The sequence below is a fragment of the Mustela putorius genome, unplaced genomic scaffold (genome assembly GCF_011764305.1).
Source record: "Mustela putorius furo isolate JIRA1106 unplaced genomic scaffold, ASM1176430v1.1 tig00003867_pilon_pilon_pilon, whole genome shotgun sequence".
NCBI lineage: Eukaryota > Metazoa > Chordata > Mammalia > Carnivora > Mustelidae > Mustela > Mustela putorius.
In genome coordinates this window covers 22622221-22638717 of record NW_025422019.1, presented here as the reverse complement: position 1 = coordinate 22638717, position 16497 = coordinate 22622221, and the positions used below count along the sequence as shown (strand labels likewise).

At 34.6% G+C, this 16497-nt stretch overlaps 1 protein-coding gene across 1 annotated transcript in view; it reads left to right on the top strand.

Moving 5' to 3' along the window:
- The window catches only part of LRP1B (LDL receptor related protein 1B), a 1620129-nt gene that overhangs the window by 835514 nt on the left and 768118 nt on the right, over positions 1-16497 (top strand). Inside the window, exons 16-17 of the mRNA XM_045066491.1 lie at positions 9187-9327; positions 14200-14325. Coding sequence (XP_044922426.1) covers positions 9187-9327; positions 14200-14325 — 267 coding nt within the window. The remainder of the gene's footprint in view (positions 1-9186; positions 9328-14199; positions 14326-16497) is intronic.

The following is a 16497-nucleotide window of genomic DNA, read 5'->3' as shown; positions in this document are numbered from 1 at the left end:
CAGAGAACTATAAAGTACTCATGAAAGAAATTGAGGAAGACACAAAGAAATGGAAAAATGTTCCATGCTCCTGGATTGGAAGAATAAATATTGTGAAAATGTCTATGCTACCTAAAGCAATCTACAAATTTAATGCAATTTCTATCAAAGTACCATCCATCTTTTTCAAAGAAATGGAACAAATAATTCTAAAATTTATATGGAACAAGAAAGGACCTCGAATAGCCAAAGGGATATTGAAAAAGAAAACCAAAGTTGGTGGCATCACAATTCTGGACTTCAAGCTCTATTACAAAGCTGTCATCATCAAGACAACATGGTACTGGCACAAAAACAGACACATAGATCACTGGAGCAGAAAAGAGAGCCCAGAAATAGACCCTCAACTCTATGGTCAACTAATCTTTGACAAAGCAGGGAAGAATGTCCAATGGAAAAAAGACATCCTCTTCAATAAATGGTGTTGGGAAAATTGGACAGCCACATGCAGAGAAATGAAATTGGACCATTTCCTTACACCACACACGAAAATAGACTCAAAATGGATGAACGACCTCAATGTGAGAAAGGAATCCATCAAAATCCTTGAGGAGAACAGCAACCTCTTCGACCTCAGCCACAGCAACATCTTCCTAGGAACATCGCCAAAGGCAAGGGAAGCAAGGGAAAAAATGAACTATTGGGATTTCATCAAGATCAAAAGCTTTTGCACAGCAAAGGAAACAGTTAACAAAATCAAAAGACAACTGACAGAATGGGAGAAGATATTTGCAAACGACATATCAGATAAAGGACTAGTGTCTAAAATCTATAAAGAACTTAGAAAACTCAACACCCAAAGAACAAATAATCCAATCAAGAAATGGGCAGAGGACATGAACAGACATTTCTGCAAAGAAGACATCCAGATGGCCAACAGACACATGAAAAAGTGCTCCACATCACTCGGCATCAGGGAAATACAAATCAAAATCACAATGAGATATCGCCTCACACCAGTCAGAATGGCTAAAATCAACAAGTCAGGAAATGACAGATGCTGTCGAGGATGCGGAGAAAAGGGAACCCTCCTACACTGTTGGTGGGAATGCAAGCTGGTGCAGCCACTCTGGAAAACAGCATGGAGGTTCCTCAAAATGTTGAAAATAGAACTGCCCTATGACCCAGCAATTGCACTATTGGGTATTTACCCTAAAGATACAAACGTAGTAATCCAAAGGGGCACGTGCACCCGAATGTTTATAGCAGCAATGTCCACAATAGCCAAACGATGGAAAGAACCTAGATGTCCATCAACAGATGAATGGATCAAGAAGATGTGGTATATATACACAATGGAATACTATGCAGTCATCAAAAGAAATGAAATCTTGCCATTTGCGACAACATGGATGGAATTAGAGTGTATCATGCTTAGTGAAATAAGTCAAGCAGAGAAAGACAACTATCATATGATCTCCCTGATATGAGGAAGTGGTGATGCAACATGGGGGCTTAAGTGGGTAGGAGAATAACAAATGAAACAAGATGGGATTGGGAGGGAGACAAACCATAAGTGACTCTTAATCTCACAAAACAAACTGAGGGTTGCTGGGGGGAGGGGGTTTTGAGTAGGGGGGTGGGGTTATGGACATTGGGGAGGGTATGTGCTTTGGTGAGTGCTGTGAAGTGTGTAAACCTGGCGATTCACAGACCTGTACCCCTGGGGATAAAAATATATGTTTAAAAAAAAAAAAAAGATAGAAATTGTTCTGTTACTACTGGTATCTTTCTAATATCTACAATCCCTTGCTGATGTAACTCCAATTGCAGTAAAAAGAGATAGGGAAGAAGATTATTTTATCTATTCTTGTTACACTAAAAAATGTTAAATCAACAAAACCATCTATATTCTTATTTGAAAATTTATTGTTGCATTTGTCTGTTTGAAACTCTACTAGTCTTTAATAGGCATGCAACTTGCCCACGTTTCTTTCAAATGCAATGGTAAAAAATCATAAATAAGCATATAATTCATTTGTTACAAACAATTCATGGTGTGTTTATATAAATTATTTCATTTCATATTACCTTAATGGCAAAAGTTTTTCAAGGATGTTATCCTTCAGACATGTGAAAAAATGCTCAACATCATCCAACATCAGGGAAATATAACTCAAAACCACAATGAGACAGCACCTCATACCAGTCAGAATGACTAAAATGAACAACTCAGGAGAAAAAACAGATGTTGTTGAGGATGAGGAGAAAGGGAAACCCTCTTATACTGTTAGTGAGAATGCAAGCTGGTACAGCCACTCTGGAAAACAGTGTGGAAATTCCTCACAAAAGTTAAAAATAAAATTACCCTACAACTCAACAATTGCACTTTCTTGCTTTCATCCAAAGGATGAAAGGATGACACTATCCAAAATAGTGATGCGGAGGAGCACATGCCCCCCAGTGTTTATAGTAGTAGTGTCTACAATAACCAAAATATAGAAAGAGCCCAGATGTCCATCAACAGGTGAATAGATAAAGAAGATGTGATATATACACACACATACACACACGTATATATACATACATGTACACAATGAAATATAATTCAGCCTTCAAAGAGACTGAAAACTTACCATTTACAATGATGTGGATGGAACTAAAGAGCATTATATAGACCAAAAATAGATCAGAGAAAGACAAATACCATATAATTTCACTTACATGTGGAATTTAAGAAATGAAACAGATTAACATGAGAAAAGGAAAGAAAATTAAAATAAGATAAAAACAGAGACAGAGGAAACCCTAAGAGACTCTTAACTATAGGAAACAAACTAAGGGTTGCTGGAGGAAAGGTGGGTGGGGATTGGGATAGTTGGATGATGGGCATTAAGGAGGGCACTTGATGAGCACGGGATGTTATATGCAACTGATGCATCACTAAATACTACCCATGAAACTAATAATACACTGTATGTTAACTAAGTTGAATTTAATTTTTTAAAAATGATATTCTAGCCTTAGTTTTCAGATGAGGAAATTCAAGTGCAAAAGGACTATAAAGAGAGTTCATGGTTGCAGAGTATGGTATAAAAGAACTATGAGTGTGTCACTGACTTCTCATTAATGCTGATTCCTCTCAGCTTCTAGTTTAGTTTAGGCTATATTACCATTTTGTGAACCGATTTCAACTGGATTAACTCTGTAATCTGAGTTAACACGCAAAACAAAAATACGTATTGCAATCATTGAGATATGATTGTCCTGGTTCCAGTCATCCTCGTTGAAATGACATCAAATAAACAAAAACCCATTGACAATTGGTCGGACCAGAAGTAAACACCAGTGGTTGTGTCTCAATAAATGTTCAGCATAAAGCTGTGCCAGAAGAGGCATTCACCCAACAGAAAAATATTGGCATGCTACATGATTGATTAAGGATGAATTCTAATGCCATGCCTGGAAGGAATCAAGAATGAGAGTAGGCTGGACTCTTTGTCCTTATGAATCTTGTGTAGCATGAGCAAATCCTCTCACAATTAGAAATGAGACCTAGTGTAGCATAGTAACTTGGAACTGACAGCCATAGAGAAACATATGTAAAGCCAGCTGATCAATTATCAAGTGAGTTTTTTTTTAATTTATTTTGATGCTTTTATAGGGAAAAACACAATATACGAAACTAATAAATGAATATATAGATAATCCCAAGAAAGTAAGTTAAGCTCCCCCCCAAAAAATAAAATAAAACAAATTTAAAAAGAGTCATTATTTTTTTAATAGCAGGATAATTTTATCTAGAGTAATAAGAGAGTAATTCTTTAAATTCTTCTTTAGTGGCCTGAAACAAAAGACAGAATTTTCTAATGTGCCTTACTCCTAAGAGAACAACTTAAAAATATTGATCATCCAAGGGTAGCATTGCACAATTATATGTCAGTGGTACTCTGTGACCTTTTTTACCTTCTGGAACACCAGATATATTCCTCTGTCAAAAACAGTGCTCCACTATGGCTAAGCCATTTATCTGTTCAGCTGTGACAAGCCTTATGTTCTAGGATATATGCAATCTAATGTGTAGTAAAAAGTTTAAGGCAGTAAAAAGTTTAGAAGCCCCATCCAGATGAATATTTATGGCCTTCTGTGCATAGGTACTCACAGAAGATTATGTACCACTTAGGTTGGCTGCTCAGAAGACCACTCTATCTAATGAAAGGTCATCCTGCTATGATCTAAAGGAGAAAATTCAAAACCCATAGCAGCGTTTTTCACACTGCCTTCCTATATAAGCAAGCTTATATAAAGGCATCAAAAACACTGCAATTTCAAGTTTTCATTTAGTTCTTTTATCCCCCTGCTCAAATAAAGAAATAGTTAGAAATTCTCCCCAAATACAAAAATAATCTTCTAAATAAACATATCCTAATGTGAAGTGTATAGGGACCATAGGAAAACTTCATTTTATTTGTTGTTCTAGGGCTCATGATTTTATGACTAAGTTATCATAATTTTGATATGGTCAACAGCAAAAAGATCGCTTGACAGAAGAGACAATCATTACTTTAGATACATTAATCACACTGGGATTGAAAAACAAAGCAAAGTGACAAACATAGATAATTGCTGGTGGGCCCACAGCTTATTAAACAAGGTGAGGAACATACGCATTTAGTTTAGTTGCTGAGCTGAGATCCAAATCTGAGCTGATTCCAGAAGAAAATAAAATAAACCAGTTTAATAGTAGGGTTTCTCCCTTTATATCAGTATGATCTGGACATCAACTCCAGTAATCTCCAGTTTTTACGGGGAAGTAGTTCTAGAAGGCATATTTCCTTTTGCAGTGCATGGACAAGTCATGCAGAGACCTTCTAAATTTCAATATTCTAACAGCAGGTATCATAGGATGTTTGAGACCTGACAGTTTCTTACCAGGAATGCTATGATTCATGTTATTTTATTTTGATCCTGGTTAAATTAAAGGATTATTATTACTTTGTCAGATTTCTTACTTGTGATATCATGTTGTAGTATTTTTACTAGAAGTGACCGTGGTGGTAGAATTACAGGTTTTGCATCACTTTTCAAATTCATGGTACAAATCACAGCTCTGAAGCAAAACTTGCAATTCTAGTACTATATTATAAGCAATCTATGTGTCTGTCCAACACCCAAGTGTTATATAGGTTCAGTCACATTAAACATCAGAACAAAGTCCATACATGGAGCTTTTCCTATATGTCCACTTTTTTTTGGTGTAGGGGGATCTTCATCACTCTTTCTGTTTATCTACACATGGATTTTTTTCCTTTCTAATTTCTAATTTCTAATTTCTCCTGTGATCTTGGATGCTGGTAGAAGACTATTAGCTTTTGAGCCAGTTGAAGTGATATTGTTTTCCTGAAGTATGTATATAGTTTCCAGAGATAGAATTTCTCACTATAATAAATAATAATATATATACACACATATATATAATTATATAGAATATATATCTGTAATATATAATTATGTCTCTGCTACCTCCAGTAAGTTAGGCAGCAAGTATTTTTTAATATCTGCTCTATGCTTTGTTCTAGTCTAGGTATTATTCTGTTCTTTATGTGACATTGTCCTTCCTACATTCAAGAATTCCAAGTGGAAACATTAGGTATATAAAAATTATTTATAAAATGACTCCTTTATAAAGGTTTGTGCAAGGTATACAGAATACTAGTCTTATTTTTTCTAGGTACTCTTAGTTCTCTTATGTGATGCCAAATATACTTGCTTTTTCATCTCATTGATTCTCACAAAAGTAGGTAGATTGTCTGGCCATTAGCTAGGGTACTATGACAAATGACATGGCTGCCCAATTCCACAGAGTTAGGTCAATGCTTGAGTAAAGACCATGCTTTTTGAATGTCAAAGCTGCCATCTTATCCAGATTACCACTTAACATTAAACATTTTCTTTATAATGGATATTCCTAGCTCAAAAATCAAGTGTCTTCTAGTGCTACAAATTGTGCCCATATCTGATTATATTGATAGTATGGTTTCTGTGTGGCATACTACTAGTTACATCTGGAAGCTTAGGTTAGGACTAGCAAAACCAGTGAAGTCATATACCTTGAACGACTTTGGAAATAAGTATTTTTTATAAAATAAAACCCAGCATTTTGTTAAATATTTACTGTTAGGTCAACAATTCTGAAGGGTCTGAGATTTTACCCTAGGCAAGCTAACATGTCAACTTGTCAAAGATTCCTAGATTATGACAGAAGACATACAATTCCTGGCTCAGACACAGAAGATTTATTACTCCTGTTGTAGCAGGCAGCATAAGTTTCATGTTAATATTCATTCTTTTTGTCCCATCCAGCTCCAAATCATACAGGGGCAATGCATAGGCAGGTCTAGGTGAATGCTGTACTCCCAGCGAACTCGTATTCACACTGAAAAACCCAATCATGAGTCTGCCAGAAAACTGGTCCAACCATTGTCCTGAAGGGAGACATTATCTTTACTATTTTAGCCAGGAAAAAAAACTTCTCTCTGCTGTAGAAGATGGCATTATCTGTCTTCCAAGGCTGTTAGCTATATAAGCATCCTTGAAAAAATGTCCAGAATAAAAGCTGAAACAAGATACATGGAAATATCATGGAGAAATGCCTCTTGCCCCACAAATTATAGTGTCGAGAAGACTTACAGATATGCTTTAAAATGTCAAAGATATTTGTGTATGTTTCATTATATCTTTTCTTACAGGTATAAGCAATGTCTAACTACTGTTACAAATGATAATGATACATACTAATGATATTGATATAAGTCAATATCAGCAGTAAATATAAAAAAATGAATTTATATGAGGAAGTTGGCTCTGTTGGTTTTCAAACAATTGTTCCTAACTGTTACGGAAAAAGAAAATGAAACTTTGGACATTGTCGTCACATATTTTTTTAAAAACTCTACCTTTGTATTAGCAAATATTTAAAAATAACTAGCAATACACACATATTTGAAAGCATATTTAAAACAAGTTTGAAAATATTGCCTACTTGCATTCTTTCCATGAAGATCTTAATATCTCTTGAAAAACATTTAGACTCTAAGCAGACTTAAAGATCATATCTCCAAATTGGTTCTGTTAAAGAATATTTAGCTTTAAATATTAATTTTGTGGGGGGTAGTTTGTCTTTCCCCAGGCATCTTACTCTTCTTTAATATAGTTGTAATAGTTCAGAAGCAGCTATAATTTCACTCTTGATATGGATATTTTTGATCATTTCTTAAAACTGTCAGTTGGGTTTATTTGATCAAATGACCATGTGAAAGCTAGGCTTTTTAAATTGGTGGGATTATCAGAAGAAAAAAAGATGATTTCTTGAAATCATCTTAAAATCCTCAAGCTGTGAAACAATTGAATTGATGTAGCATTTCTTTGAAGTCAGCTATAGAGAGACTAAAGAAAATCTTAAAGCTAAATTTAAGTTAGGAGGAAGCAGATTACATCTCAAATTAAGTTTCTTATCTGACGGTTTTTTGTTTGTTTTGTTTTTGCTTTTGTTTTTTTAACTGAGAGATTGTTGACTATTAGTCTTAATCATTGTAGAAAGAAATTAATCAAAATGCCCTTCATTAAATGCCTAGTTTTACGCTGGGCTTATATGGATTCAAGGAAGAAATTACACCAACCTCAAAAATCTTAGGGTCCAGTTGAGCAAACTTGAGATTCAAAACAAGGAAAGTTTGCACATCATCAGTGATCAGTTCTAGAGTTTTTGAGAGGAAAACTCTATCCTAGAAAGGCATAGACATATCCCAATGTATTTCCACTTTGCTTTGGTTGCTATTCTCTGTCCCAGTTGCTGCTACAAAAAGACATCCTTGGGTTGAATAGAAGACCGTGTGAGCTCCCCTTTTTGTTTTTATATTGTTGTCATTTCCTATTTGGGACTTGTTCTATATAGATAAAAATAATAATAACTATTATTATTATTTACTTTCAAGTGACCTTACAGAAATCATATCATTAGAGAAATTGCTGCTTCAGCATTTTGTTATTGATAAGGATTAGAGTTAAAAAAAGAGACAAACTTACTGTCAGTCCCTACACATACAATGTCTGCTTGTCTGAGAGGGGATAGAAGAGACACAACCTTACCTTTGTTATAATTGAATATTTCATTTACCATACTGATTAGTTTTTACCCTAAAACCTTAAAAGTCTGGGTTTAATGGTTAGTTTTTATTTTCCAGGTGCAGGAACCCTCATGCCTTGTACCTCACTGCATAACTCTCTGAAGCAAATTCTCCACAGTTATAGCTCAAGAGTCACATTTCCTCTTCCATTCATTGGAGCAGGGGAAATACAAGGATTAAAGGAGTGCTAACACAAAGCTTTCTAGCAATGACTAATATGTTTTCTCGACATTCCTTATTATTGGCATGTATATAGGTTTTGTGACAGTTCATCAATCCAAATGAGTAATCCAAAATAAAGTTTAAAGCCATCGGGACTGGGATAAAAGATTGACTTTTGTTTCTCTTAACAATAAACCAGTTTTTGATAATTCAATATATTTTTCAGTCCACGAAACACCAATCATTTATTTTAACCATTGCCACATATTCCTATTTTTTGTAGACTCCTATGAAATTCACTGAAATAGAACAAAAATCATCATCATAATAATAACATTTTCAATTTGTGAATAAATCCCAATCAACAGAATCCCTAACATTGGATTAGAGAATATGGGGTATATAGTGAAAATGCTGCATAGAATCTGGATGTACAATGAGATCATTTTTTATTAACTTAGTATTTCCAAGAATACCCAAACAGAGCTGAATTTTTCTCCCACTTGCACACCAGCAAATTAATATAATTATCATGGCTGTACTTATGAATGAAAGCCCTTTAAAAAGTAAAACTACACACCTACCATGAATATAGGTGGTGTTATATTATTATTATTGGTATTACTAATTATTTTTGTGACAGTTGTTTAAATAAATTTTTAAAATTCTTAGTAAAATAATTATTGTCAGAAAAACTTAAACTTTTCTCCTTTCCAGAGATTGTTGTCAATGCAATGTTAAGATATTTTCATATTTTTGACAAAATGTAATGATTAAGTATTTTTGTTATTAAAACAAAGCTGACATCATAACAAACTGAATATGGCTAGTATTGTTCATATGTCTTTTTTAACCCTAGTTAATCCTGGAGAAATATTGCCTCACATATGCAAAGCTGGAGAATTCCGCTGTAAAAACAGACATTGTATCCAAGCTCGCTGGAAATGTGATGGTGATGATGACTGTCTAGATGGAAGTGATGAAGATTCAGTAAATTGCTGTACGTTTTCCTTCAAGTGATACTACATTTTTCCTGAGTCTTTTATTTATTTATTTTTTAAGATTTTATTTATTTGAGAGAGAGAATGTACCTGCAAGAGCAGAGGGTAGGGGCAGAGGGAGAGGGACAAGCAGGCTCCCTGCTGAGCAGGGATTTCCCACTTGGGACTCTGATCCTAGGACCTTGAGATCTTGACTTGAGCCAAAGCTTAACTCACTGAGCCACCTGGCACCCTCCTTGGGTATTTCAGCTTGTGAACTGTCAAAGCAGTTTGTGAAATCTAAAAATATCTGATAAAAATTGAACTTATTTATTTTTTCCCCTCAGTCATCCTTTTACATAGAGTAGACTAGATTATCTCCTAGCATGGTTTTAAAATACTGCTTTTCTTGTGCTTTTACATCTTTAATATTATCATTTTGGTAGCTCCAGAAGTCCTCCCCTTCCCTCTTCTGTGCTGTCAGTTCCATCACACCATTGTCACAAGGTTGCTGCAGAAGATCCTTTGGATCTCTGAATTTAAAGATGTGGAAAATCAATTGCAACTCCCTCAGGTCAGAATTAACTCACACAGAAGGTCAGGATCCACTCCATTGCTCCTTGGCAACAGAGCCTTGAAGTAGATCCAAGGAAACAAACATGGTTTTGGATCTAGTTATTACCTAACTTCTCTGGCTCAGTACATGGTAGGAGACACATATGAAGCACTCAGATAGAAATTAAAAGTTTGATTTTCTCGCCATTTGGCTTCTATTTAGCTGTTTTCCATTTCCCACAATAGGAATAGTTTCATGTTTCTGGTTGGGATAAGGAATTGTCCCACATATTTGAAAGTGGATACTTTGAAAAACACATTAAATAACAATTTGAGAATATATTTGACTAGAGTCATTATGGTATGGTTTTGAGATATATAAAATATTTTGTATGGAGAGAATAATGTGATGGCATATGTGTCCTTAGTCTTTTAATTTGCCTTAGATAAATTATTTTAAAAAGAAAATGTTTTTCTTTCAATTGATGATGACATTTTCCAAGTTAAAATGGCTGAAATAATTGAGTTAATTGATAATCCTCCATTTTCTTGTCTTTCTTTTCTTTTTCTTTTTCTTTTATTTTTTTTTAATTTTTTTTATATAATTTTTTATTTTTTATAAACATATATTTTTATACCCAGGGGTACAGGTCTGTGAATCACCAGGTTTACACACTTCACAGCACTCACCAAAGCACATACCCTCCCCAATGTCCATAATCCCACCCCCCTTATCCCAACCCCCTCCCCCCAGCAACCCTCAGTTTGTTTTGTGAGATTAAGAGTCACTTATGGTTTGTCTCCCTCCCAATCCCATTTTCTTTCATTTATTCTTCTCGTACCCACTTAAGCCCCCATGTTGCATCACCAAGATTATAAAAATCAAGCTTTATAGATCTTTTACTAAGCATGGACAGAATTGTGTTGCCTGGGTGGCTCAGTTGTTTACATATCAGCCTTCAGCTCAGGTCAAGATCCCAGAGTCCCAGGATGGATGCATCTTCTGGCTCCCTGCTCAGTGGGGAGTCTGTTTCTCCTTCTCCCTCTGCCCCTTGCTCCCTGCCTCCCATCCACGCTCTCTCTCTTTCTCTCAAATAAATGAACAAAATTTTTTTAAAAAATGACAGAATTGGTCTAGGCATCTATATAGTACAACTATCTGTATTTTTGGACAAAAGTCCAAGAATATGAGTTTTTAAAATACAATTTCCAGTTGTATATAAATAGGTAATATGTAAGTTATAATTAATACATGAATGTAACACTACTTTTCCTTTATTTTCAAGCATGGACTCTGACTTCAACATTACATGTTCCATGTTTCCAACACTATTAATAACTATACTGTAAAGTACAAATCCAAAAATACCATATTAAATACTAAATTGGTACAAGCAGACAAAAATTTCAAAGTGGGAGAACATGTCATCTAAGGATAAAAGGTTTTTTCTCATTTTTTTTACACAAGTGATGTATTATTTATTGATTAAATTAATTGCCTCATCACCTCTGACTCACAGTGTTTATTCATGGTTTTAGTGAATACTCCTGCATATCAGCTTCCTGCATAGTCACAGAACACCTGCGCAGAGCACAAGTACTTTATCACAATATTCATGTTGTGTTCCTTTAGGTTCACGCTATTCCCTGTGTGATTGTTCTTTTCACAAATTCACAAAGAAACTCATTTTCTCTATGAGGATGTAAGGCATCGTATACTGATAATTGTAGTGTTAAAATTCCTAGTCAGGATCTTTTTTCTTGATAATTTTCATCACTTCCCATACCATTACTCAAACGTATACTAAAGGCTTTTCAGGCAATCTTCTATTTCACTTATAGTCCATACTCAGTTCTGTATAATTAATTTTTCATCTTTATCCCCTCTCGAACTTCACTGGCTAAGTTAGTCTTACATCCTAGATTCATTTAATAAGTGCCCTGCTATTATTCCTACTACTATTGCTCCCATAACTAAAACCCACTTTCCAAACTGCTTCCAGAGTGGTATCTATAGAATGAGACCAAATATTGTTATTTCAGTAAATTCATAACCAACAAGATAAATTCCAAAATCCATTGATTCACAGAAAAACATGTTAGGACTCAGGTTTGCAATTTTAGTCTTCAATGCCTATCATGTATACACTTACCTTCTTTGTTCTAATATAACAAGTTGGACTATAAGTAGATCTCTGCAAAATGCCCTCTGTTTCTCTCCTTTATAACACTGCAGCTTATGGAAATCACCATGGTTTACCATGACCTTTATAGGGAAGTCTTTTGTGAACTTGGAAAAATCTCCATACAGACCAGTTGGAGTGAAACATATCATGTATATTTCATTTTCATGGTAGTGACCAAACAATATTGCAATTATATCCTTACTTCTCTGGTGCATCTAAGAGATGGATATCTTTATGAGGAGACACATTATGTTGTAGTGTCTTTGTAGTGTCAGAGTCTAACATAGCATCCAGAATGTGGAGAATAAATGACAAAACAAAAGGGGCAACAGAAAACTAAATATCTCTGGCCACCTTCCAGCAATATGGGATTTTTTTCTAAACTTGCAGTGATTCTGAGCAGTGTCATAATCTTGAGGTCCCAGGGTTAATATGCCAGCACTATGTCATTCATTTCAGAGGAGTATTTATATATTAAATGCTAATAAACTTTGCCCTTGAATTCTGTTATCATTCTATTTTCTATCCTTTAGCTTCTCAATTCCAAATCACAGGCCTATGGGTTGTATTTATGCCTCCTTTTTGAACTCTGATTTACATCATTGATGAAAATTGCAAAAGTCCTTTATTAAGCTTTACTGAAGAATTTTGGCATAATCTTGCTACTTTAAAATCTTGACCCTCTAATATATTGGATGAATTTTATTCTCCTGAGCATCTATTCTTGCTAAACTCCCTGAAGTGAGTAGAAAATGTTAATCATGCTCAAATGCCAGGAAACACAAGGCTTTTTCCATTATAATTTTTTTTTTACTGTACATGAATAAAAACTTTCTAAAAAAGTGATAAAACCACTTCTCACCTAAACTACTTTAAAGAAATAGTGTTTGTAGAAACTGTCTGGAAAGGCATACATTTGCTATGCAACAGCATGATAAAATGGCTATTTTTTTCGAATTCTAAGGAAAACTAATACTAAAATCTATTTTTGTCATACAGAAGTGCAACTACTGGGCACAAGGAAAATTACTTCAAAAAGAACACAAAGTGGTGAAACAAATACTGAGGAGCATGCCAATTCAGTTAGGAATTTAGCCTCCAGGATGCAGGAAAAATAATCACAGAAGGTTAACTTTAAGATGGCCTCCTGCTGTGCTTGATATTGGAGGTTTAATCCTTAGCTGTGCACAGCTTCCCATATGAGGATTGATCTTGTCCACAGTATATTTTGTGGATTCATGTTTATTTGTTTGCACTAGGCATGAAAACTCAGGATGGTCATTTTTGTTATTAAAATTATGCAGGGGGGCGACTGGGGGCTCAGTGGGTTAAAGCCTCTGCCTTAGGCTCATGTCATGATCCCAGGGTCCTGGGATCAAGCCCCCACATCAGACTCTCTGCTCAGCAGGGAGCCTGCTTTCTCCCCTCTCTCTCTGCCTGCCTCTCTGCCTACTTGTGATCTCTGTCAAATAAATAAATAAAATCTTTAAAAAAAATAAAAATAGAATTATGCAGGATCTCATATTTAACATCAACTCCAAGTTTTGCTGCCAGTCCCAAGAAACACTGGGAAAAGCATAACAAAATGAGCCTTATTTAATATTTCAAAAAGTTCTGAATGGATGTGTGGCTTAAGAAAATGTATCTTTGATACATGGCTGAATTATTGGATACATACTTATTATGTTTCATGTTAAAATTTGAGGTTAATTTACTGGCGATTCACAGACCTGTACCCCTGGGGCTAATAATACATTATATGTTTATAAAAATTTTTTTAAAAATTGAGGTTACTTTAAATGTTTTTGGTAAAAATTCTGAAATTGTGTTACTTTGATAAGGGATGGGAAAACAAGTTTCGTGATACAGTTGATTTTAGTGAAGACATGAACAAATGAATATGTTTCCTTTTATATGAGATTTTCTTACTTGGTGTCTTCTATAAAAGTATTACATTTTAAGAGAGCCTCAAATATTAATATTTTCTATAAAATATGCAACAATGAATGAAAGAAGCTGTGGCATTTATTGTACTATAATATAATTATTATAAGTTGTCTCTAACTGTAACTTAAAATAATCATAATTTTATCCAACTTTAAATTATTAAACCTGATTCTCCTCTCTCTTCACCCTCCCACCCTTCCCCAGTCAATCATAGCTGTCCTGATGATCAGTTTAAATGCAAGAATAATCGCTGTATCCCCAAGAGATGGCTCTGTGATGGAGCTAATGATTGTGGAAGCAACGAAGACGAATCCAATCAAACTTGTGCAGGTAAAGGTTTGCTTGAATATATACATAAATCGCTTCCAAAGTTAGTGTCCATAAAAATGCAGGTCACTGCTTTGAACTAAGCTGAACCTTCCTAAGGCTGATGATCTGATTATTGCAGTATTAAATAAGTTCAGAGTTTGATGCCACAAAAGCTAGAATACAAATTATCTTTTACTTAATCCGTGGGCATGACTCTGCTTTCCAAAGTAATTTGGCACTTTATCTATCCATATGGGTTGACTGTCAATACACTGCTTGGACAAGGCTTGTCCCTGCTAAATCTTAATTGGCAGTGGAGGGTGAGGTTTATTAGCATGCTGTGATGGAGGCCATGAAGAAAGGTTTGTGTGTGTGTTTTGTTTTGTTTTGTTTGCTTTTTACCTCAAAAAAAAAAATAATCTGTGTATTTTATTTAGTCTGCTGTAGAATACCTCTGTGAATAGCTTTCTGTTCCTGGTACACTATTTATGTGGCATAGATTTTTTTCCCCCTTTTCATGAAGTCCCAAGTCATAAAGCCTATTAATATTTCCATAAAATTTATCCCACTGTAATACATCTGTGAATCCCTAGTCAGTTTCTCTTTGAATAGGGATACACAGCTTGTGCACAGGTTATAATAGATGTTGGAAAGGTCATGATTAGTCAGATAAGTATTGAAAAATGATATTGACTAGCAGCAGCCTAGACCTATTCATTAAATGATGAAGAAAAAGTAGTATATTTGATGACTCTTACTGATATTGGTAACAATTGTGGGTTGTTTTTTTTTTTTTTTAATCATTACATACAGCAGTGTCAAAATTTATCAACACCTCCCTTCTCGATTTGCCAAAATAAGGCTCAAAAATAAAAATTATTATAACCTATTAGTGAAAACTGTAGGGACAGCATATACAGAAAATACCCAGAAATTAAGAAGCCTGGTTTGTACTCTAGATTGTGTCACTGGTTTTCTCTTGGAAAGACTTGTCCCTCAATGCACTATAATTTCCTTATATATTTCTTTCTGCTCCGCAAGAGTATGAATTGACTAGAAAATATTTCCTAACTGTTTTTTATCATATACTAAGCAACAATGAAAGAACAACACAGTCCGTATCCTAACCTGCATCTCATATTTAGCTTTTTTTTTTTTCCATTGTGACATATTTGCTGAGGGTCTATAAGCTATTCTGTTGTCCCTTGACTAAATATAGTTTGATATTTTAGAGTAGCTATTTTTAAGTTATTTTGTGCATCAGGTAAGGTTGTTTTACAAAGAGCTATCAAATAAAAAGGAACCTATAGAGACTCTTTGGTCCTAGTCTCTTCCTTCAAGTCCATTCATTTCATAGATGAGGCTCTGACTTGCCTTAACTCACATCATTGGCAAGAACTGGGAAACTCAGTGTGTAAGTTATTCTCTAAGCCTATTGCTCTTGTTATCAAACTATTTCATCCTGTGTTTTAGCTAGAATTTTAGGTATGGTCATTTTAACTTTGCCCAGACTGTTCTTACAATAATGTTTATAATTTACAATGAAGAGTCTTTCTAAGCTGGTGCAATTATTATATTTTTAAAAACTTAAGATTTAGTTCTGAGAGTGTTCCATTACTTCCTAAACAGATAGGTCTATTTTCACCTTAAAATTAAAGGCATTGCTGACTCAATTCATAATAACATGTCTTTCTTTTTTTTTTTTTATGTTACACTCTTAAAATCTGCTTGTTTCCACATGATTTTTAAGGGAACATTTGGGATTGACTAGCTACTGATAGTAGTAAAAGTGGAAATGCTATGTATAAGAGCAAATAAAACAATCAATCCTAATCAGTCCTAATTAGTAAGATTTCTCAGCCAGTCCAGGCCTGTAGTCCACTAGGAAATGGGGTACAACCTGCTTGCACCTCAAGTGTCACTTTCAGTGATGGCTGATAAAGCATGCCAATCATTACTAGATCTTCTTGTCAGTATATTCATAATAGATGCTATGGTCACAGTATGCCTTAAGGAATTAAGAAGAACAAAAATTAAGGATAAAAAGAATAAAAAGAAAACCACAAATACACCTTTTAGCTTTGAAAATTAAGTATGCTGTTGTGTTACATTTCCATTTTGTTTGACCAAAATAAATAAATCGGTCACATAGTTCATCATACTGAAAAAAAAAATACGGCAAATACATTAGAT